Source organism: Festucalex cinctus, chromosome 21 (assembly GCF_051991245.1).
Source record: "Festucalex cinctus isolate MCC-2025b chromosome 21, RoL_Fcin_1.0, whole genome shotgun sequence".
NCBI lineage: Eukaryota > Metazoa > Chordata > Actinopteri > Syngnathiformes > Syngnathidae > Festucalex > Festucalex cinctus.
The window spans coordinates 19,285,665-19,310,544 of NC_135431.1; the positions used below are offsets into that span (position 1 = coordinate 19,285,665).

At 40.8% G+C, this 24,880-nt stretch overlaps 1 protein-coding gene across 9 annotated transcripts in view; it reads left to right on the forward strand.

Moving 5' to 3' along the window:
* map3k7 (mitogen-activated protein kinase kinase kinase 7) overlaps positions 1-24,880 on the forward strand; it is a 256,484-nt gene that overhangs the window by 96,466 nt on the left and 135,138 nt on the right. For 8 of the 9 annotated variants that reach the window (XM_077510677.1, XM_077510683.1, XM_077510682.1 and 5 more), the window contains one exon: positions 16,491-16,536. The exons of the other annotated variant lie outside the window; for it this stretch is intronic. In XM_077510677.1, coding sequence (XP_077366803.1) covers positions 16,491-16,536 — 46 coding nt within the window. The remainder of the gene's footprint in view (positions 1-16,490; positions 16,537-24,880) is intronic. 9 annotated transcript variants of the gene reach the window in all.

Here is a 24,880-nt window from a genome sequence, read left to right on the forward strand (position 1 = left end):
AACGAAGCAGCCCCGGTTGTACGTTTAAGCAAGAACGACGAATATTTTTAGGTGTATGAGGGAGCCCAAGACCTACAAAAAAAGTCTCTTGGGCCTACATGCTAAAATGAACAGGTAGTGAGCTACGAATTTTTGAATGTCCCATTTTTGACGATATTTGCACATTTACAGGGGGCATACTTTTTCCCACTTCTCCTACACGTTTCATCCGACTGACTTCAGACTTGACCTGGACCATGTCAAGACCTGAGCCAACGACAGGGGGGAAAATCTTGACTTTTCGAAATACTATATGATGAAGGCGGGGCATCAAACTTTGTGTTTCGAACTGAAAAAGGATATGCTTAATAACTTCCCAGTACATCCTCCAAAAAATCCCAACCGGGGCTGCTTCGTTAAAAATTTCGAGGGGGCGCTATTGAGTCATTTTTTTAAAAATAGCACAATCAACAATAAAATATTGCTCATTTTACCAGGCCAGATGTGTGTGCCAAGTTTCAGGAGTTTCTGTGGCAGTTTAGGCCCTCAAAACTGGCGTTGTTTTCTTGGCGAACAGCGCTTAGCCACGCCCACAGCAATTCGCGAAAACTCACAAACTTCGTGTTGTGACATCATGAAGGCCGAAACCCTCATCTGAGCAAATTTGAGGTAGGTCCAGTTAACGTGTTTGGAGAAAAACGTAGAAGAAAATTCGTAAGAAAAAAAATTGCCACTAGGTGGCGCTATCAGTTAGATGAAATGTAAGTTAGTAGATGTCTTTAGAGCTGGACTCTCATCAAATGTGTGAAATTTTGAGAAGATAGGATCATCTCGGTCAAGTTAATGCAGCTTTTATTGTCACGAAAAATCTTCAGACTTTGCGTCACCGTAGCGGCCACGCCCTTTGTCGAAAAGTTACAATATTCGGTGTGGGGCATCATCAACATCTTAAGGCTTTTCTGACCAATTTTCAACTGGATCCCTTCAACGAGCTCAGCACAGTAGCTAAAAACGTAAAGTATGACATTTATTGTAACCACTAGGTGGCGCTATATGTAGAACTGAATTTTGTCATATAGATGTTTTCAGGCCGTGACTATTAAGTTGCCTGATAAGTTTGAGATTTTTTGGAGCTTGTACATGGGAGTTATTCAGCATTTGCTCTTTCTGGACAAATGAAATTTTAAAGGCAATATTTGATGCCCCGCCCCCGTCATATAGTATTTCAAAAAGGCAAGACTTTTTGCCCAGCTGTTCTCTTAGGTCTTGAGATGATAAATGCCAAGTTTGAAGTCAATGGGATGAAAAATGTTTGCATAGGGGGAAAAAGCATGACCACAGTGAATGTGCCAAAATAGGCCAAAATTGGACATTAAAAAATTCATAGCTCACTTCCTGTACATTTTAGCTACATGGTCCCAATAGACTTTTTTGTGCGTCTCGGGGTGCTACACGTGCCTACCAATTTTCGTTGCTCTAGCTCAAACGTGCCGGGCTTGGTTTTTATTTTTCTATGCTAGGGGGCGCTATAGAGTCGCGTTGTTATGACGACTTCATAATATCAAATTTTTCGCCGGGCCTGAGGAGTGTGCAAAGTTTGGTGAGTTTTCGTAAATGTTTAGGTACCCAAAATCGTGATCGTTTACGGAGAAGAATAATAATAATAATAATAATAATAATAATAATAATAATAATAATAATCCGATCGAAAAACAATAGGGACCTCGCAGCGGTAGCTGCTCGGGCCCTAACTAGAGCTGCGAGCAGCTATAAAGGGCCCTCGCAGCCCGGGCCACGTTGGGGTACTTGCACGTTGGGGTACTTGCACGTTGGGGTACTGGCACGTTGGGGTACTGGCAAGTTTAGGTACGGCACATTGGAAGCAGAATTTCTTTGAAAATGGCATGATAAACCTTGACATGTGGATTTTTTTTTTTTTTGTAAAAATACCGTTAAGTTGGTGTATTTTTTTTTATGCCTCTAGGGCTAGGTGGCGCTGTATATATAATGGAATGTTGTCATAGGGATACCTTCAAGCCTTGACTCTAAACATACATGTCAAGTGTGGGATTTTTTTGGAGCATGTACCGTGGAGTTATTAAGCATATCCTTCATTCACGATATTGCTTTTAATGTCCATTAGAGGCTATCAAAAATAAATAAAAAAGTACATGTTTGGATAAGTCTAATGCCAGTGAACATTTTGAGTGGTGGAAAGTAAAAGAATATTCATAAATGACTTAGTTATCACACTTAGAATGAGTTTACATTTTTTGTACAAAATACCGTATGTGGGGTATTTTTTTGTTTTGCCTCAAGGGCGAGGTGGCGCTGCATATATAACTGAATGTTGTCATAGAGATACCTTCAGGCCTTGACGATAAACATACATGTCAAGTTTGGGATTTTTTGGAGCATGTATCGGGGAGTTATTAAGCATATCCTTTTTCAGTGCGAAACACAAATTTTGATGCCCCGCGCTCATCATATAGTATTTCCAAAAGTCAAGATTTTTCCGTCTGTTGTTGGCTCAGGTCTTGGCATGGTCCAGGTCAAGTCATAAGTCAGTCGGATAAAACATGTAGGAGAAGTGGGCAAAAGTATGCCCCCTGAAAATGTGCAAAAATCGTCAAAAATGGGACATTCAAAAATTCGTACATCACTTCCTGTTCATTTTAGCATATGGGTCCAAGAGACTTTTTTGTAGGTCTTTGGCTCCCTCATACACGTAAAAATTTTCGTAGATCTTGCTTAAACGTAGAATCGGGGCTGCTTCGTTAAAAATTTCTAGGGGGCGCTATTGAGTCATTTTTGTAAAAATAGTACAATCAACAATAAAATATTGTTCATTTTACCAGGCCAGATGTGTGTGCCAAGTTTCATGAGTTTCTGCGCATGTTTAGACCCTCAAAACTGGCGTTGTTTTCTTGGCGAACAGTGCTTAGCCACGCCCACAGCGATTCGCGAAAACTCACAAACTTCGTGTTGTGACATCATGAAGGCCGAAACCCTCATCTGAGCAAATATGAGGTTGGTCCAGTTAAGGTGTTTGGAGAAAAATGTACAAGAAAATTCGTAAGAAAAAAAATTGCCACTAGGTGGCGCTATCAGTAAGATGAAATATAAGTTCGTAGATGTCTTAAGGGCTGGACTCTCATCAAATGTGTGAAATTTTGAGAAGATAGGATCATCTCGGTCAAGTTCATGCAGCTTTTATTGTCACGAAAAATTTTCGGACTTTGCGTCACCGTAGCGGCCACGCCCTTTGGCGAAAAGTTACAATATTCAGTGTGGGGCATGATCAACATCTTAAGGCTTTTCTGACCAATTTTCAACTGGATCCCTTCAACGAGCTCGGCACAGTAGCTAAAAACGTAAAGTATGACATTTATTGTTACCACTAGGTGGCGCTATATGTATAACTGAATTTTATCATATAGATGCTTTCAGGCCGTGACTATTATGTTGCCTGAGAAGTTTGAGATTTTTTGGAGCTTGAACATGGGAGTTATCACACTTAGAATGAGTTGACATTTTTTGTACAAAATACCGTATGTGGGGTATTTTTTTTTCACGCCTGAAGGGCTAGGTGGCGCTGCATATATAACTGAATTTTGTCATAGAGATACCTTCAGGCTTTGACTATAAACATACATGTCAAGTTTGGGATTTTTTGGAGCATGTACCGGGGAGTTATTAAGCATATCCTTTTTCAGTGCGAAACACAAAATTTGATGCCCCGCCCTCATCATATAGTATTTCCAAAAGTCAAGATTTTTCTGCCTGTAGTTGGCTCAGGTCTTGACATGGTCCAGGTCAAGTCTAAAGTCAGTCGGATGAAATGTGTAGGAGAAGTGGGCAAAAGTATGCCCCCTGAAAATGTGCAAAAATCGTCAAAAATGGGACATTCAAAAATTCATAGCTCACTTCCTGTTCATTTTAGCACATGGGTCCAAGAGACTTTTTTGTAGGTCTTGGACTCCCTCATACACCTAAAAATTTTCGTAGATCTTGCTTAAACGTACAATCGGGGCTGCTTCGTTAAAAATTTCTAGGGGGCGCTATTGAGTCATTTTTGTAAAAATAGGACAATACATGATAAAATATTGCTCATTTTGCCAGGCCAGATGTGTGTGCCAAGTTTCATGAGTTTCTGCGCATGTTTAGACCATCAAAACTAGCGTTGTTTTCTTGGCGAACAGTGCTTAGCCACGCCCACAGCGATTCGCGAAAACTCACAAACTTCGTGTTGTGACATCATGAAGGCCGAAACCCCCATCTGAGCAAATATGAGGTTGGTCCAGTTAACGTGTTTGGAGAAAAATGTACAAGAAAATTCGTAAGAAAAAAAATTGCCACTAGGTGGCGCTATCAGTTAGATGAAATATAAGTTCGTAGATGTCTTTAGGGCTGGACTCTCATCAAATGTGTGAAATTTTGAGAAGATAGGATCATCTCGGTCAAGTTCATGCAGCTTTTATTGTCACGAAAAATCTTCAGACTTTGCGTCACCGTAGCGGCCACGCCCTTTGGCGAAAAGTTACAATATTCGGTGTGGGGCATCATCAACATCTTAAGGCTTTTCTGACCAATTTTCAACTGGATCCCTTCAACGAGCTCAGCACAGTAGCTAAAAACGTAAAGTATGACATTTATTGTAACCACTAGGTGGCGCTATATGTATAACTGAATTTTTTCATATAGGTGTTTTCAGGCCGTGACTATTACGTTGCCTGAGAAGTTTGAGATTTTTTGGAGCTTGAACATGGGAGTTATTAAGCATTTGCTCTTTCTGGACAAATGAAATTTTAAAGACAATATTTGATGCCCCGCCCCCATCATATAGTATTTCGAAAAGGCAAGACTTTTTGCCCAGTTGTTCTCTCAGGTCTTGAGATGATAAATGCCAAGTTTGATGTGAATTGGATGAAAAATGTTTGCATAGGGGGAAAAAGTATGACCACAGTGAATGTGCCAAAATAGGCCAAAATTGGACATTAAAAAATTCATAGCTCACTTCCTGTACATTTTAGGAAATGGCTTCCACTGACTTTTTTGTGCGTCTCGTAGTGCTACACGTGCCTGCCAATTTTCGTAGCTCTAGCTCAAACGGGCCGGGATTGGTTTTTATTTTTCTACGCTAGGTGGCGCTATAGAGTCGCGTTGTTATGACAACTACATAATATCAAATTTTTCGCCGGGCCCGAAGAGACTGCAAAGTTTGGTGAGTTTTCGTAAATGTTTAGGCCCTCAAAAATGCGATCGTTTACGGAGAAGAAGAAGAAGAAGAAGAAGAAGAAGAAGAAGAATAATAATTCTTACAAAAACAAGAGGGACCTCGCAGCGGTCGCTGCTCGGGCCCTAACTGCACGTTGGGGTACTGGCACGTTGGGGTACTGGCATATTGGAAGCAAAATTTCTTTGAAAATGGCATAATAAACGTTTACATGTAGAATATTTTTTTTGCCAGTGTCTGTCAAGCTCAACGGATTTTGGTGATTGTTAAGACCTGCAAAAATCAGCGTCCTTATTTATTTTTAGGCAATGAGTTGCCCTGATTGGTATTTTTTTGTAAAAGTGTATATACACATCATCGCTCGTTGTACTCATTGCACAATGTTTACTTTTATTGTCCAAAGGGGCAATCAAAAATGAATAAAACAAAATGGAAACGTACATACGTTTGGATCGGTGTGAAGCCAGTGAACAATTTGAGTGGTGGAAACTAAAAGAATATTCATAAATGACTTAGTTATCACACTTAGAATGAGTGTACATTTTTTGTACAAAATACCGTATGTGGGGTATTTTTTTAATTTTTTTTTATATAAGCCTCAAGGGCTAGGTGGCGCTGTATTTATAACTGAATGTTGTCATAGAGATACCTTCAGGCCTTGATTATAAGCATACATGTCAAGTGTGGGATTTTTTTTTGGAGCATGTACCGTGGAGTTATTAAGCATATCCTTCATTCACGATATTGCTTTTAATGTCCATAGAGGCTATCAAAAATAAATAAAAATATATATATGTTTGGATAAGTCTGATGCCAGTGAACATTTTGAGTGGTGGAAACTAAAAAAATATTCATAAATGACTTAGTTATCACACTTAGAATGAGTGTACATTTTTTGTACAAAATACCGTATGTGGGGTATTTTTTTTTCATGCCTCAAGGGCTAGGTGGCGCTGCATATATAATTGAATGTTGTCATAGAGATAACTTCAGGCCTTGACGATAAACATACATGTCAAGTTTGGGATTTTTTGGAGCATGTACCGGGGAGTTATCAAGCATATCCTTTTTCATTGTGAAACACAAATTTTGATGCCCCGCCCTCATCATATAGTATTTCGAAAAGTCAAGATTTTTCCCCCTGTCGTTGGCTCAGGTCTTGACATGGTCCAGGCCAAGTCTTAACTCAGTCGGATGAAACGTGTAGGAGAAGTGGGCAAAAGTCTGCCCCCTGTGAATGTGCAAAAATCGTCAAAAATGGGACATTCAAAAATTCGTAGCTCACTTCCTGTTCATTTTAGCATATGGGTACAAGAGACTTTTTTGTAGGTCTTGGGCTCCCTCATACACTTAAAAATATTCGGCGTTCTTGCTTAAACGTACAACCGGGGCTGCTTCGTTAAAAATTTCAAGGGGGCGCTATTGAGTCATTTTTTTAAAAATAGCACAATCAACAATAAAATATTGCTCATTTTACCAGGCCAGATGTGTGTGCCAAGTTTCATGAGTTTCTGTGCATGTTTAGACCCTCAAAACTGGCGTTGTTTTCTTGGCGAACAGCGCTTAGCCACACCCACAGCAATTCGCGAAAACTCACAAACTTCGTGTTGTGACATCATGAAGGCCGAAACCCTCATCTGAGCAAATATGAGGTAGGTCCAGTTAACGTGTTTGGAGAAAAACGTAGAAGAAAATTCGTAATAAAAAAAATTGCCACTAGGTGGCGCTATCAGTTAGATGAAATATAAGTCAGTAGATGTCTTTAGGGCTGGACTCTCATCAAATGTGTGAAATTTTGAGAAGATAGGATCATCTCGGTCAAGTTAATGCAGCTTTTATTTTCACGAAAAATCTTCAGACTTTGCGTCACCGTAGCGGCCACGCCCTTTGGCGAAAAGTTACAATATTCGGTGTGGGGCATGATCAACATCTTAAGCCTTTTCTGACCAATTTTCAAATGGATCCCTTCAACAAGCTCAGCACAGTAGCTAAAAACGTAAAGTATGACATTTATTGTAACCACTAGGTGGCGCTATATGTATAACTGAATTTTATCATATAGATGTTTTCAGGCCGTGACTATTACGTTGCCTGAGAAGTTTGAGATTTTTTGGAGCTTGAACATGGGAGTTATTAAGCATTTGCTCTTTCTGGACAAATGAAATTTTAAAGGCAATATTTGATGCCCCGCCCCCGTCATATAGTATTTCAAAAAGGCAAGATGTTTTGCCCAGTTTTTCTCTCAGGTCTTGAGATGATAAATGCCAAGTTTGAAGTCAATTGGATGAAAAATGTTTGCAAAGGGGGAAAAAGCATGACCACAGTGAATGTGCCAAAATAGGCCAAAATTGGACATAAAAAAATTCATAGCTCACTTCCTGTACATTTTAGCTACATGGTCCCAATAGACTTTTTTTGTGCGTCTCGGGGTGCTACACGTGCCTGCCAATTTTTGTTGCTCTAGCTCAAACGTGCCGGGCTTGGTTTTTATTTTTCTACGCTAGGGGGCGCTATCGAGTCGCATTGTTATGACGACTTAATAATATCAAATTTTTCGCCGGGCCTGAGGAGTGTGGAAAGTTCGGTGAGTTTTCGTGAATGTTTAGGTACCCAAAATCGCGATCGTTTGCGGAGAATAAAGAAGAAGAAGAAGAATAATAATAATAATAATAATAATTTTTACAAAAACAATAGGGACCTCGCAGCGGTCGCTGCTCGGGCCCTAATAATAATAATTTTTACAAAAACAATAGGGACCTCGCAGCGGTCGCTGCTCGGGCCCTAATAATAATTCGAACGAAAAACAATAGGGACCTCGCAGCGGTCGCTGCTCGGGCCCTAATAAGTTAAATAAAGTTCCCAGATCTTCAGAAAATAATCGTCCTTGTGATTCAAACGACATGTCAGATGGTCCAAGGATATATGGTTGAAAATGATCTTATGCCATTGTGTCTTTGAGGGTGCGTGGTCAGAAATCCAGTTTACCAGCAAACATTTTCGAGCACAAAAGGTAAGAATTTGATACAATTTTTTATGATATTTGTTGGTAACAGCAGAGTCAACAAGTCCAAGCAAAAGAAATACAGGATTGCAAGCCAAATCAACAACAAATATCTTATCCATTTCTTGTCCAATAGTAAACCAAAATTGTTGTGTTTTTGAGCAAGACCAAAAACAGTGTGTGAGGGTACCAATTTCAATTTTGCACTTTAAACACGTTGAGGAGGTGTGAGGCTTAATCTTGTGGCGCAGGTGAGGAGAGATATGGGCCCTGTGAAGTATCATAAGCTGAGTGGCTCTAACTCTGTTACAAACACACAGTGTTTTTACATTGTGCCAAACACTTCTCCACTCATTTTCAGTAATATTACAATTGAGTTCCTTCTCCCACTGCTCTTTCAAATGCAACGTATTGACAACGGAAAGTCCTTTACGAGCATTGTAGAATATTTTAACAGAGCCTGCACATTTGGAAATAAAAATGAGTTTCTCCATGTCTGATATGTTTCTGTTAAGTATTAAGTTTGTAGTATTCTTCTTAATGAAGTCCCTCACTTGCAGATATTGATAAAAATCCTTTCTTGGAATGTTATATTTACCAGTTAATTGATCAAAAGACATCATAATAGATCCCTCAAAGAAATCCTGTAATTTAGACAGCCCTTGTTGCGCCCAGTTTTTAAATTTCGTATCGTTCATACCAGGTAGAAACTCTGGATTATTCCATATTGGTGTGAGCCCAGAAGGTTCATTTAACCTTCCGTCCATTTTCTGTAGAATACGCCACACTATAATAGAAGTGCGGGTAATAGGATTATGGCAGGCGATTTTCAAAGACCTAGTTCTCCGAAGAAACAGCAAGTTAGGTAATGGACATTCAGACATTGAACTTTCAATATCAACCCATAGAGATGTCGGTTTATTCTGTACCCAATCGGCTATAGTACACAAATGTGTACAGATTTGGTAATTTTTAATGTCCGGGAAATTAAGACCTCCTTCTAATGAGGGCTGACACAACATGGCTATCTTAAGGCGTGCTTTCCTTTTTGACCAAATAAAAGAGCTAAACCAGCTATACAATTGCTTAATTGCCTTATGAGATAGCATAACAGGGATCATTCGTACTGGGTAAAGTAACCTAGGAAGAATATTCATTTTTAATAATGCTACTCGGCCTATCCAGGAAATAGGAAGATTGTTCCATCTTTCCAGGTCCATTCGCACACGGTCAAACAATGGGGAGAAATTGGTTTTATACATTTGTTCGAATTTAGGTGTCACAAAAATTCCCAAGTAAGTAAAACCTCCCGGGGTCCAGTTAAAGGGGAAAGATTTCACAGGCACTTGCTTCAAGATGCCCAATGGCATGGCATTAGATTTAGTAAAATTAATTCTATAACCTGAGAAGCTGCCAAAAACATTGATTCTTTCAATGAGACAGCAAATGGAGATATCTGGTTTAGTCATAACAACTAGAACATCATCAGCATATAGTGTGATTTTATGTTCCCTATCCAAGATTTTAAGACCACTTATGTTATCATCTGTCCTTATCATCTCAGCCAAAGGCTCAATAGCAAGAGCAAATAACAGTGGTGACAAGGGACAACCTTGCCTAGTTCCTCTCGAAATAGTGAAATAAGGAGAACGCAGTCCATTTGTGAGCACTGCTGAAAGCGGGTTTTCGTATAAAATTTTAATCCAATTTGTAAAGGTGGTACCAAGACCAAACTTATTCAAGGTATAAAACAAATATGCCCACTCTATGCGGTCAAATGCCTTCTCAGCATCTAAGGCTATAACTAGGCCGCTTTTAGAAAATTGCTGAAAATATTGAATAATGTTAAGTAATCGACGCATATTATTCTGGGAATTTCTACCTTTGATAAATCCGGTTTGATCTTCGTTAATTAAAATAGGTAACATTTTTTCCAGTCGGGTTGCTAAAAGTTTTGATAAAATTTTTTGGTCTACGTTTAACAGTGAAATTGGTCTATAGGAAGTACATTCTTCAGGAGCCTTGCCTTTTTTTAATATCAATGAGATGTTTGCTTCTCTTAAAGAACGTGGTAATGTACCTTTAACCAAGGAATCATTAAACATGTTTAATAGTGGGTCAATTAATATATCTTGAAATTCTTTATAGAACTCTACACTGATCCCATCGGGGCCGGGGCTCTTCCCAGATTGTAATCCGTTTATTGCATCAAGTACCTCTTTTTTTGATATTGGGGCATCAAGAGTGGCCTTCTGCTCAACGGACAAACAAGGAAGGTTAAGGGCAGAAAAGAAATGATTCATTTTGTTAATTGAGTCTTCTTCTTGTTCTGATTTATATAAGTTTTCATAGAAAATTTTAAAAGTATCATTAATTTTTAGATTATCAAAAATTAGATTGTCTTGGTTATCCTTAATTGAACTAATAGTTTGGGAGTCTGCCTTTTTCCTCGTTAAGTATGCCAGATATTTTCCAGCTTTGTCACCACTTTCATACAACTTCTGCTTTGCAAATCTGATTTGTTTCTCTGCTTCCCTGGTCAGTAATGAGTCTTAAGGACAGCGGAGTGCAAATACCTCTTGAATTTTCTGTGAGGATGGCTTTTTGCCATGTTCTCGCTCAGCACACTTCAACTTGGATTCCAATATTCTTTTTTGCTCACTTTGCCTCCGCTTTTTTGTGGATGTATAAGATATAACAATTCCACGGGAGAAGGCTTTTGAGGTCTCCCACAATAGTGATGCATCAGCAGTGGAAGCAGAATTGGTATCAAAAAAGAACTTAAATTCATCCCTAAAATATGAAGTAAACGTCTCATCCGTTAGTATAAAGGGGTTGAATTTCCAGTATTTAGTTTTAATTGTTGAGTGTGACATGGTGTATTGTAAAAATACTGCCGCGTGATCAGAGATAACAATAGGACCTATTGCGCTATGGGTGACCGAATATAGTAGATTTTTAGGAATCAGAAAATAATCAATTCTTGTGGATGACTTTGAAACATTTGAGAAAAAGGTGTATTCTTTATCAGTTAGGTGCTGAGCTCTCCACACATCAATATAATCCATTTCCTCACAAAATGCATTTACCACCTTCGCATGAGAGGAAAGGGAAGGTTTACCAGGCGGGGATTTATCCACAATTGGATTAAGATGACAATTAAAATCACCTCCTATTATAGTGTGTTTTGAGCCAATATCAACTATTTTTGAAAATGCAGAGGACAGAAGATGTGTTGGATGTCCAGGTGGATTATAAATATTCAGTATTGAGATTTCTTCTCCTGACAAAATCCCCTTCAAAATCACATAGGAACCAGATGCATCCTTTATACAGTCCAACATTTTGAAAGGGACATTTTTCTGAATGAGAATAGCTACTCCACGACTTCTTGAAGTAAAAGATGAGAAATAAACTTCACTAAACCCCCCGTACTGCAATTTTAGATGTTCAATGTCATTTAGATGGGTTTCTTGCAACAAAGCTATTTGTACATTCTCCTTTTTAAGATAGTTCAAAACTTTCCTTCGTTTCACAGGTGTGTGTATTCCCTTGACATTCCAAGTACACAATTTAAATCCGGACATGAGAATAATAAAAATATGCAAAGGCAGAACATTTGTCTATTATCAAAGTAAATACAATATTGAACTTGGGCCGTAAAAGAACACAGAAAACACAACACAAACCGAAACTCAACAAAATGGTGCAAACAGAGTGCACATTGCCCAACCGGGGCTTAAAGAAAAACACTGTCCTCCTCTCCAATACAGAGGAGATCGAGTGAATGGGACCTCTAACGGTAACAAGACACATCAGTCCGGGTTGTCGGAAGGTGATGATCATTTAAATTCTCCCTACATAAACTTTGCAGGTTCGAATGTCCACTCAACAAACAGTTCACATTAGGTAGCATGACTTTCAAAAGATGGCAACAGAATACAAGGAATTAGCTTGAACGTCATTCCACCAGTGGAAGATCCGTCCATCGCGCTAATGTATTCCTCAGCCTCCGCTGGGTTGTTAAACATTTTGGTTGATCCACGGCATGTTACCTTCAGCTTCGCGGGGTAGATCAGCCTGTATTCCGCGCCAATTAACCGGGGTCGCCTCTTCACTTTGTCGTATTCTTTTCTCTTGCGAGCAACAGCAGCCGTAAAATCCTGGAAAAACATCACAGTAGAGCCTCCGTGTTTCACGACCCGGTTCTGCCTCGCCATTTCCCACGACGCGTTCATCACCCGCTGCTTATCCTGATAGTTGTGGAAACGTACGAGCACTGGTCTCGGTTTTTGACCGGGCTGCGGCTTTGGAGCGAGCGAACGGTGTGCTCTCTCCAGCTTCATCCGTCCGCCTTTTCCTTTGATACATAGCACTTCGGGAAGCCAGCGCTCAAAGAACGGTGTCGGATTAGTTCCCTCCGCGCCCTCGGGAAGGTTTACAATACGGACATTCATCCTCCTTCCACGGTTCTCCAAATCATCGACACGTTCAGCCAAAAATTCCACCGTCTTCTCTAAGGTTTCCACCTTAGTTTTTATCGGATCCACTGCTTCTTCCACGGCAACCATTCTTCGTTCCGCTTCATCCAGCCGCCTTCCATGGCTCTCTATTGTGTCGCCGTGTTTTTTAAGCAATTCCAAAACGGGGGCAAGCTTCTCATCCATTACTTTGGTGACATTAGCCGTCACTTCTCCCACCATTTCACGCAGAGCAGCTCGAATATCAGGGTCGGTTCCATCACGGTCGCTGCTGGTTGCAGCCTGGGCGACTTTAGCCACGTCGGCATCTTCCGCTGCCATGCTAGTTTTCGTGGTCATGCTAGCTTGCTCTCGAGACTGAAAGGCGTCCGTATTTTTCTTCTTTGGCCGGGCCTCTTGTCGTAGGAAGTAGCTATTAATGCTCATCTTAAGAAAGTCAATCTTTGACTGGGTGGATTTCCATTTGCATTAGGGTTAAAGGCAAGAGTTAGTGAATCATATCATTCAGCACTCCCGGACACGACCTATCCTCACGCCGCCATTTTGAAGACCGCTCCCTGGAGAACTTTTGAGGAAAGGAAGTTTAACAAACTAAGTGGGGTTGCCATTTATGTTGAGCACTCTTATGTCTGACTGTTAGTGAATGCAACACAGGTCTCGGGAGGGAGGGAGGGGAGGAGGCCGTTGTTGTTGTACTTTTTTCCTCCTAGCATCGAGAGCTGTTGTACTGTGCTGGTTATATTATAACTTGCACTTGCTAGCAGTCAGTGGCTTTGCGTCCCGGAGATGAGGGCCGCCAAATGGCCATATTTCATGCCCGAAGAGGCTCCAGCGTTCTCGCCCGTGCTCCGCGGTCCTTTGGCGCGCTCCAGGAATGCTCCAGCGAAAATCTCATTTCAAGTGGTCGTCGTACTGGAGTAATCATCACGAAAACGGGGAAGAATTTTGTTCCTGACGTTCTAGAAAAGGACATATGAGAACATCAGTGGCTAGGTGGCTGTTCAAATAAGTCAGTAAACTTTATTGTTGGTTGAAACCTCTTGCGGCTTTTCTACAATGTCATTTTTTCCCTTCTCCGAGTTGAGTTTACATCATGCTCCCGAGTTGAGTTTACATCATGGTCACGAGCCAGTTCCGAATACTGTAAAATCCAATGAATTGGCAAATTGTGATTTTGTCATTTCATACACCACAGAATTGGTTACATTACAGTGTGTGCGTATCAACCACCTGCGTCAGTCCTGAATATTTACACTTTAATTTTATACCTACACAGCAGTATAAAATAATATTTAATATTGAAATTAATAATAAAAATACCCCAAAAATTTTCTTAAGGGCGCTCGCATATGTGACACTTAAGCATGTCCACTCCAAAAAGTCCCATGTTATGGTTGTGGGGTTGTTTTGTGACTACGAATCTTCAATTACGCAAATGCGCTTCATGGTTTACTGGTACAAATATGCAGATATGTGTGTGTGCATTTTTTGTACGTGCGCATGCCTCACGGTGATTTTGGCGCAGATCAAAGCACAGTGCCGCAACTGCAGATTTGAGAGCTCACGTTTGATGATTTGTATCCGTGCGCTCTGAAAATATTTCCACGATATGTTTTTTTTTTTACGGCTATGGTTCTTCAATTATGCATATGCGCCTCGTGGTTTACTCATACAAATATGCAGTTACGTATGTGTGCATCTGGTTTACAGGTACAAACATGCAGTTATGAATTTGTGCATTTTATGTATGGGTACATGCCTCATGTTACGAGTATGTGTCACTTTTGCACCCAATTTACCTCCATATGCTACCCTGGTGGCCATGAAAACACACACATTGCTCGTAAAGAACCAGAAAGGTCGCAGTTAGGCTACATTCACACTGCATGATGTAGGGCATGACATCCAATTGGGATTTATTTTTTTTTTGTTAAATACGATCTTTTTATGTACTCCTTCACAATACAAAACTCGATGTGACTTCTAATGTAAATGAAATGTGTCTATGAAATGACACGCATGCGCACAAAACATGTCACATGGCACATTTTTGACGGAAGTAAATATCGTCCGCATGTAGGGGCTCATTGCATTTCTCAATTTCTAACTATCTAGGTCACTTGTTAAAGTCGTTATGCCTACATCTCCTCACTGTGTGTTTTGCGGAAGGCTTGTTGCATACTATGCTGCTAAGCCTCTGCTTACCTACGAGCTGCAGCTGTAAAGCTAACGTGGCTAACATGATGCAGATACAAAAGTTCGCAATGAGATCAGGTGTCCCCATTCGTTACTAATCATTGCCTCAATGGGAGCAAAAAAGTTTCACTTCTCTATGTATCATTATCACAAGGGAAGGGTGAGTAGATAAGACTAGGGTTGGGTATGTTTTGGTTCTATTTTGTCCCTCTCGCTCGGTGGGGGTGCTGTAACCAGCACGGAATTCCCCTTGAATAACAGAATATGCTTGTCCCTAGTTCCGGCTGACGTAATCCCCGTACATAAAAAGGGATCGTAAACTTCCTCGTGCTGCTTAATACACTCCGTCCATCGCTTGTAGCCTGTGATCTGATTGATCGTGGATGCGGGTGTTCCTCGCCCCCCTTGGCTGCAACGATTCGTTGCATTTTCACATTACAAAAACATGCATGGTAGGCCGATTGACCACTCCATATTGCCCATAGGTGTGATTGTGTGTACAAATAGTTGCTCGCCTTTGTGCGCCCTGTGATTGGCTGGCGACCAGTTTAGGGTGTACCCCGCCTCACACCCATTGACAGCTGGGATAAGGCTTGAGCATGCCCACGACCCTCGCGAGGATAAGCAGATAGGAAGATGGATGTTTTACCGAAAGAATTTAAGTGTATGTTATTGTTGAGCTGTAGGATTTTGCTTACTTAAGGTCTGTTTATTTTGATTTTATTTAGAATAAATATTTTATTTTAACTAAACATGTTATACAAGTTTGCGTATGGAAACTCATGCAGTACTCTGTATGGTTTTAAATATAAAATGGTTTTAAATGGTAAGAAAAATATTGTGAATTATACAACCGTTTCAAAACGTTACATTTTAGACCTGCAATTGCAATACAATTAAATCATAACCTTATCAGAAAGCTGAATTCTCGTGGTATTTGTGAGTTCACAAAGTCCGGAGAATACATCTTGCGTTTGCAGCCGACCTTTTGTAGGTTGGACCAATCAGGCGTTGTTTAGGGCGGGACGAAACCAGTAAGTGCCCAATGGTTGGGGGGGATGGGGGGTAAACAAACAAACCTAACAGATGAATGGACGCTGCAATTAATTCTCTCATAGAATTACTCACCCTTTCCTTGTTGAATTTGAACAGCAAGAGGCGCTTTGTGCATTTTTATCTGGTAAAGATGTTCGACCCCTAAAAGAACCATCCCCCGCCCCCCCAAGACGAGACTGAAGACGACATTTTCATCCGTTGCCTTCATTGGTCAAAACAAATGTGCAAAGATGCCACATCGTCCAATCAGCTCAAAGTATTGTACAGCAAGTCCCTTCTTTCCCGAACGGATCTGCCGAGTGAAGTCCCAGATTGATAATGTGAAGGACTCCCTTGAGTGAATCACAATTATCAATCTGGCATGTGAGGTTATAGTGAAATCATGAAAACTGTTATATTTTTGCTCAAGGTTATACTGTCAGAATCTGATACAGGCCCATGCCTACTTGTGATAATATATTGTATCTCAATATTGCTTGTACTAGCATATGATTAAATAATGCCATATTAGCCATTTTAATATAATGACGCTCCCTTTTAGGTCTGTCTTGTAATGGAATATGCTGAAGGAGGGTCACTGTACAATGGTGAGTTTACAGTAGAACAATACCATCAAGTGAGTACAATCCACTTTTGTTGTAATGTGATTTTGGTGCAGTAAGCACAGCCTGTCCGCACAGGAAAATTATCCGATTAGTTGTCTCAATGACTGTTTACAATTTGGATGATCCACATCAATACACCAATCTGACGTCAGCCAATGTGACCGACGTTTGATTGACCGTTGTGTCGGCCTAAACGTTGGCACGTTGGGCTGGAGAACTGACAGCCTGAACACTGCAAAAAGCTGCCTGCGATGTCAACTACTATAGACCTTTTGCGCATGCATGATAAGTCAATATCAATTGGCAGCGGTAGTCAGTTCCTCATTCCAAACCGGAAGATTGTTGACCGTACGCTGTAAGCATGAAACGTAATTAAAGCAAATCTGCTTCATTTTAGCTCACGCTACCGTGGTAGTGGTGGCGGTAAATTATGTAAATAGCCACAGCGGCCCTGGGGCAGATTGACAGCAATGCAGTGTTAAGTGTCTATCCCAAGGACCCCACGACACATGACTTGGGGGTGGCGGGAATCAAACAGCGGGCCTTCCGGTTACTGTACGACTAGCTTTACCCCTGAACCACGGCCACACAATTGTCTCACGCTATAATGACATATATCATTATATATTCTACCACTGCCAATTACTACAGGAATCATAATAATAAAATACTTGATATATGGTGATGGAACATATGTCACCCTAATATATGTACGTAATTATTTGTAAACAATCCTAGCTAGTGGTGCAACGGATCACAAAATTGAGGGGGAAATGATAAACGTGCCGTATCAATGAAAAATTAAAAAATCTACTCAAAATGTCTAATTTGACCATTTAGCATTTAGCAACAACATTAAGTGCAATATGAGGCAGGATATTATTTTATACATGGTCAATTGGTCGTTGTATAGAATAAGTTATTCATGAAAAGTTGTGTTCCTAAAATCTAAACGGACACATTTGACATTTTGAGTTGAATGTTTTGTTCCTTTATATACAGTAATGGGCAAAGTGTTTTATAAAATAAATAGAACTTTGTCTTAATTTAACTTTTTTTTTTTTTTTTTTTTTTTTTTTTTTAAATATCAATAATGAAAAAGACCTCAAAGTGCAAGGCACATTCCCTTCATTTTAACGTGGGGAGTGAATTTCAAAGTAGCCCAGGACCAGAATATTGAAAAAGAAGAAAAGAAAAAGGAAGTGATGTAACTACCAAAGTACTGTTTGTTGTCAGCCAGGTACTCGTTGCTAATGCTAACATAACAGCTAGCTGCTCACCACTAATGTTAAAAACTTGTGCCATATACAATGAGGGCTTAATTAAGTCACGGTTTCTAGCGTCCTAAATTAGTGATTGAATAATGATTTCGGGATGGTGTTGTTTTGATCGCAACTGTGATGTCAATAAACTGCAACGAGGCAATCTGAAATGTCAAAAAGGTAAGTGAAGCTAGCCGTCACGTCCCCATGCGGGCCAACTGCGAAGTAAGTCAGTTAAGTCAGTTAAGGCTGTCAATGTGTTATTTTATAAGCTTTATTTTTAAATTAGCCTTAGTGTTGGTAGTGTGTTATGTTAAACACTGGATCTGTACAATACAATGTCAGCGCATTTATGTCTTAGCGCGCTTAACCAGAGCGTGAACATGATTTCAGGACGAAGTTGTGTTACTGACGTCTGTCGCAAGTTTGGGGCCGTCACAAACTATGAATCACGTCACGTCAGCCCTTACGCCGTGGCGACACATTTCCGGAAACAACTTCAAAATAAAGTGCTACAATGCATTTATCTTCATATACTACTTGGTTTATTTTGAAATTGAGTTTCTCTCTCTGTGTTAGCGCCGTGTGCTGTCATACATACTGCCGTTTGCTTCACTACGACTGCCTCAGTTAAATAGATGTCACGTCCAATTTATGCTGTTCTCCTTTCTTTTCTGCTTTGCGCACTTGTTTACAACTGATTGTATACACGTGTACGTCTTTACGTCATCGGCATGCAACGTCAATATGGGGGGCGGGGGCGTGAGGGGGAAGAATCAACGTCGATGGTACGTTATGCACGTCGACTTAATTTGTGTAATTGGCGACGTTGACTATGTCTACAACGGTATGTTTTGCGCCCCAACGTACTTACGTCATCGGCACAGCCCTAAAATGGACCCTAATAATACATGATATAATGAATCTGCAATAAGTGAAACGCGAAGTAGTGATTAACCACTGTATATGAATATGTAAATATTTATCTTCTGACCCCTGGACCCTTTTACCAGAGCTGGTCACATATTATTTAATTGAATGCACTACAAAAAAAAAAAGACAGGATATTTAATGTTCAAACTGACTACAAAAAAAAGACAGGATATTTAATGTTCAAACTGATCAACTTAAAGCAGCTATATGGAAGATTTAAAATTTCAAATCTCTACTGCCACCTGTGGCTGAAAACAAACTGCACGCTCATACATGCTGCGCGCACTCGTACGTGCACGACCTCAATACTGAAGACTGGGCTCTTCATATCCAATTAAACTTATGTTTTCAGAGGTAAGAAGTTTTATAATGTTATACAAAGCTGGCCACTTCACGGGATGAGACTCTCAATCCCCACTAAACAATTGATGTCCACGGGACGTGCAGATCATATTGCTTTAGTCGGTCGAAGTCCAGTCCTGTGCTGTACTCCAAAACAATGTGCAAATTACGTCAATTAATTGGACCTCATTCCGACGTCAATATGCAGTTACATATTGTAGTCACCCCGCTTGACGGACGTCAACCTGATTCTAGTCATTATTCGTGTATGTCGCCCCCAGGCTAGCGTCATTGTGTAGCGAAAGGTGGGCTGTCATTTATGGAAATTGACGATTGTGAAAAACATATAGACCCATTCACTACTTAGTGTGATATGGCCGTGAATGTTATCGCCATTCAGTAGTACCGTTCACATTCCGTTAGCATAATGTAGCTACAATAGGCTGTTTTCACGGAGGAAAATAAGGCAACATTTAGCCTGATTGAAACGCCGCGGAATGGAACGTCTGTTCTTCATAAAGTCATTCTGTTCTTTTACATTCAACTTTGCCGCCCCTTTCACGGTAAATGTTGCCGTCCACCTCACTTTCACCCCAATAGTTACGACCGAGAAGTGATCGATCTTGAGGTTACTACTATTTGAAAACAACACATTTTCTTCTAAATGTCAAGATACTCGCTTCTTACCTTTTGGAGTAGAAAGAAAGCCAGCTGTGAATCACTTTTCTAATCCAAGTCCAATCTCAACTCTCTCTACCGCTGAAATGTCAAACCAATGTTCACTCTCGTTCTCGGCGTCGGTCACTATCAAGTTTAGATTTTTTTTTTTTTGGGGCACTTGACATTGTTTTCATTTTTTTTTTAAGCAGCCTTCCGCGGAGTAACAGCGGGTGTCTGGGGCGAAAATCTGTACTAGTTCCGTCTTCGCGCGACAGGAAACAACTGACGATGACGCACGCGCATGACGTCACATCCCGCAGACAGAGGGCGGGAAATTCGAAGGATTCGGACCGGACGCTTCCTAAATAATATTGGCCAGAGGCTTGTAGGAGTACCCATTGTGAACAGCTAAGATGTAGATCTACTAATTAGAATATGTTTCAGTCATAAATGGTCAAATAAAAAGGCTATTGTTCAGATATTTTTTGGGGAAATCCTACATAGAGTAGCTTTAATACTCATTAACTTATGAGGACCCTTTTGCCATTTCTGGTCACACATTTAATTGAATGCACAACAAAGACAAGATATTTAATGTTCAAACTGATCAACTTAATACTCATTAACTTATGAGGACCCTTTTGTCATTTCTGGTCACACATTTAATTGAATGCACAACAAAGACAAGATATTTAATGTTCAAACTGATCGACTTTATTGTTTTTAGCAAATACTCATTAACTTAACCGTTAGAGCCAAAAATACGTTGTCATGCCTATTGTCGTATCGATGTCTACTGGGCGTGTGATGTGACATACGTCTGTGTCTATCGTATATGCAACATGTATATGCAATGCAACGTTGCTCCTTGTATATTCAGCATTTCTATGTTAAGTGTCGTTGCTACGTATGTGCAACATGTCTTTAAAATTATGTACATACTAGTGCTGTCAAAGTTAAAGCGTAAACTCATTGATTAATCACAAAAAAAAAGATATCACATTAATCATGTATTAAAGGTCCCCTGAAATGAAATGTTCACTTTTGGGTGGGTTTTGATCATAAATATGCCTTACCATAGCCTGACTAAGTCCATAAATCTGTGAGATAAACGACACATGGTTCCCTTTCCTATGGGCGTTTGTATCAAATTAGCTCAAACAGCACTCTCAAATGGGCTGTTTCAGCAGGTTGGTTTTACACGTCACTAACCCCACCTTTTTGGGTTTTACACGTCACTAGCTCAGCTCGAACTCCACCCTCACAATTTTTAACCCTTCCCCCCACTGGAGATTTCCAACCCATGAACAAACAGCAGCAGCAGCAGGAGGACAGCATGGCAGCAAAACAAAACAACCCCAAATGAACTGCTCTGAACAAGATTGTACAGAGGACAACAAAAACATTTTTCTTCTGCCACAGAAAGGCTTGTGGTTGGACTTTATTTATGCATTAAATATGCCCAACCACTCCCAAAATGAGTTAGTTTCTGCGAGTGGGATGGCCGATTTTACATCCCTGTATCTCCAGTCCGGAGGATCGTGGAGGGCCGGCACTGATTTGGTGCGTTTCCATTACCCTTTTTCGCAAAAATAAAAGCGATATTGTACTATTTCGATAAAGTACAATTTCGAATTGTCGGTGTTTCCATTGAAGAGAGTTTCGCTTCTGAGGCGCAATTCTTGGAATGTCCCGTCTCGCGAGACCTCGCTGTTCTGTAGGAGGTGCTCATGATGTTTACGGTAGACTGACGCCCGGTGTAGTTATATTACTTTAAAAACACAGGCATTTAGTGTTGGTGTTGTTGTGTGTTGTCCCTCGGCAGTCGGCAAGCAGTTCTGACACGAAAGCGAGTGGCCCCGTACTTCCTACTTCCTGTAATCCTAAAATGTTGTTGTTCCCATGCAGAGGCTGGGTAAAAGCCGGGTTACAAATTGTTAAAAGTTTCTGATGTTTTCTGCTAAATTAACCAGACATGGCATGACAGGATTTCAAGCTCTTCTCTCCTTCAACTTTTCGAAGGAGACTCGCTCGATTACACCTCTCTCTCTTTTGCGCTCATGACGTGCAGTCGCCGATACAAATCACTTCAGCATGTAAAACTAAAATGCAAAACCGAAATTAATAATTCTGAAGACAAATAGTAATTGCAAGTTTAATAAAAATACACATAAACAACGTGTTGTGACCGGGCGGGTGTCACATGACTACTAATGTGCAAAAAAGTGTTTCCATTACACTTTTGCGAAATACTTCTTTTTTCGATACGTCTCAAAAACCACCTCACGAGAGCGAAAAAACGTTTTCGCGATATTTGAGTTTTTGCGCAAATCCGGTGTTTCCATTACCAGCTTACTTTTGCAAAACATGCCTTTTGCGCAAAACTGAGGGTATGGAAATGCACCAACTGACACCGTTGGAAAGCCGAGGTCGAGCTGGTTCCGGGGATGTGCTTGTTTCCCTCATAGGACCTATGGACCGGTAGGGGGGGTGTAAATCCCAGAAGCTGTATCCGAAAAACATGCATCATGAGGCAGGATAGCAGCCCTGAGGTGCACTCCCTGTATCCGGGGAAGGGAAGATCTGACTGGCACGTGCATTCACCGCTGGAAAGCCGAGGTCGAGAGGGTTCCAGAGATGTGTTCATTTTCGCCGTAGGACGTATGGTTCGACCGGTACGGGGGTGTCAACGCCCGTAGCTGTACCCGGAAAATGTGCATCGTGAGGAGGGTTAGCAGTCCTCACAGTTTGTGGCAAACATTTTACTGACGACTGCTTCAGGAATTTGAGACAATACAAACCTGGATTAGGAGAACATCTTTCACTTACCCCGGGATCGGTACCAACTATTCAGCCAAAAGCATGCACCAATATTCCTTCAGGTGAAGCCGTGAAGACTCCCTTTGTAAACAGGAGCACACGGAAAAGATGAGACTTGGCCACGGCCAACTCATTTTGTAGTCAAAAACACACGGAAGTCTGGGAGCCTTGGCCACGCCCATCAAAATCCGCTTGTTTGATGCTAGGCTAACAGTACACCTTCCTTGTGGTGACTGCAACTCTACAACAAGATACAATTATGTGAAAATTAATTTTGATACAGTATTAAGGAACAAAGAACCTTTTCAAAAAACGGCCACTTTTATGTGGTAAAAGTTATAAGATCCCGCGGCAATTTGCTCCTGGCCAAAATGGGTTAAAGGAAACAGGAGCAACATTAACAAGCATCTCCAGCGTCCTCTCCCTGATGTACACAAATTTTGTTGTATATTATTAGGGCCCGAGCAGCGACCGCTGCGAGGTCCCTATTGTTCCTGAAGGAATTCTTATTATTCTTCTCCTTTTTATTAGGGCCCGAGCAGCGGCGTCACCGGCGGCGGTGCCGCTGCGAGGCCCTATTGTTTTTGAAGGAATTCTTCTTCTTATTATTATTATTAGGGCCCGAGCAGCGACCGCTGCGAGGTCCCTATTGTTACTGAAGGAATTCTTCTTCTTCTTCTTCTTCTTCTCCTTTTTCTTTGTTATTATTCTTTTATGGAGCATTTCCGTTTGTATGATTCAAGCGCTATATAACTAAAGATGACTTGACTTGATCTAGATTTGTGAAAACTGGGAGGCATACCTATTAGCCTAAGACCTACAAAAAGTATTCTGTAGCCGTATGCTAAACCTAAAAGGAAGTCCGCCATTTTAAATTTATTTTGGGAATTGTGCACCATCTTTGGCCTTTTGATAAAACTTTGCACACACAAGGCTTGTCAAAAACATTTTAGATGGTCCTTGTCCTATTTGACAGTACCCCAACATGCCAGTACCCCGACGTGCAAGTACCCCAACGTGGCCCAGGTTGCGAGGGCCCTTTATAGCTGCTCGCAGCTCTAGTTCTTATTAGGGCCCGAGCAGCGACCGCTACGAGGTCCCTATTGTTCCTGAAGGAATTCTTCTTATTATTAGGGCCCGAGCAGCGACCGCTGCGAGGTCCCTCTTGTTTTTGTAAGAATTCTTCTTCTTCTTCTTCTTCTTTATTCTCCGCAAACGATCGCATTTTTGAGGGCCTAAACATTTACGAAAACTCACCAAACTTTGCAGTCTCTTCGGGCCCGGCGAAAAATTTGATATTATGTAGTTGCCATAACAATGCGACTCTATAGCGCCCCCTAGCGTAGAAAAATAAAAAACAAACCCGGCCCGTTTGACCTAGAAATACGAAAATTGCCAGGCACGGGTAGCACCCCGAGACGCACAAAAAAAGTCAGTGGAAGCCATTTCCTAAAATGTACAGGAAGTGAGCTATGAATTTTTGAATGTCCAATTTTGGCCCATTTTGGCACATTCACTGTGGTCATACTTTTTCCCCCTTTGCAAATATTTTTCAGCCAGTTGACTTCAAACTTGCCATGTATCATCTCAAGACCCAAGACAACAACTGGGCAAAAAATCTTGACTTTTTGAAATACTATATGACGGGGGCGGGGCATCAAATATTGCCTTTAAAATTTCATTTGTCAAGAATGACAAAATGCAGAATAACTCCCATGTACAAGCTTCAAAAAATCTCAAACTTCTCATGCAACTTAATAGTCACGGCCTGAAAACATCTATATGATAAAATTCTGTTATATATATAGCGCCACCTAGTGGTGACAATAAATGTCATACTTTACGTTTTTAGCTACTGTGCTGAGCTCGTTGAAGGGATCCAGTTGAAAATTGGTCAGACAAGCCTTAAGATGTTGATCATGCCCCACACCGAATATTGTAAATTTTCGCCAAAGGGCGTGGCCGCTACGGTGCCGCAAATTCTGGTAATTTTTCGTGGCAATAAAAGCTGCTTTTACTTGACCCAGATGATCCTATTTTCTCAAAATTTCACACATTTGATGAGAGTCCAGCCCTTAACACATCTACGAACTTATATTTCATCTAACTGATAGCGCCACCTACTGGCAATTTTTTTTCTTACGATTTTTCTTCAATGTTTTTCTCCAACCAAATTAACTGCACTTACCTCATATTTGCTCAGATGAGGGTTTCGGTCTTCATGATGTCACAACACGAAGTTTGTGAGTTTTCGCGAATCGCTGTGGGCGTGGCTAAGCACTGTTCGCCAAGAAACCAACACCAATTTT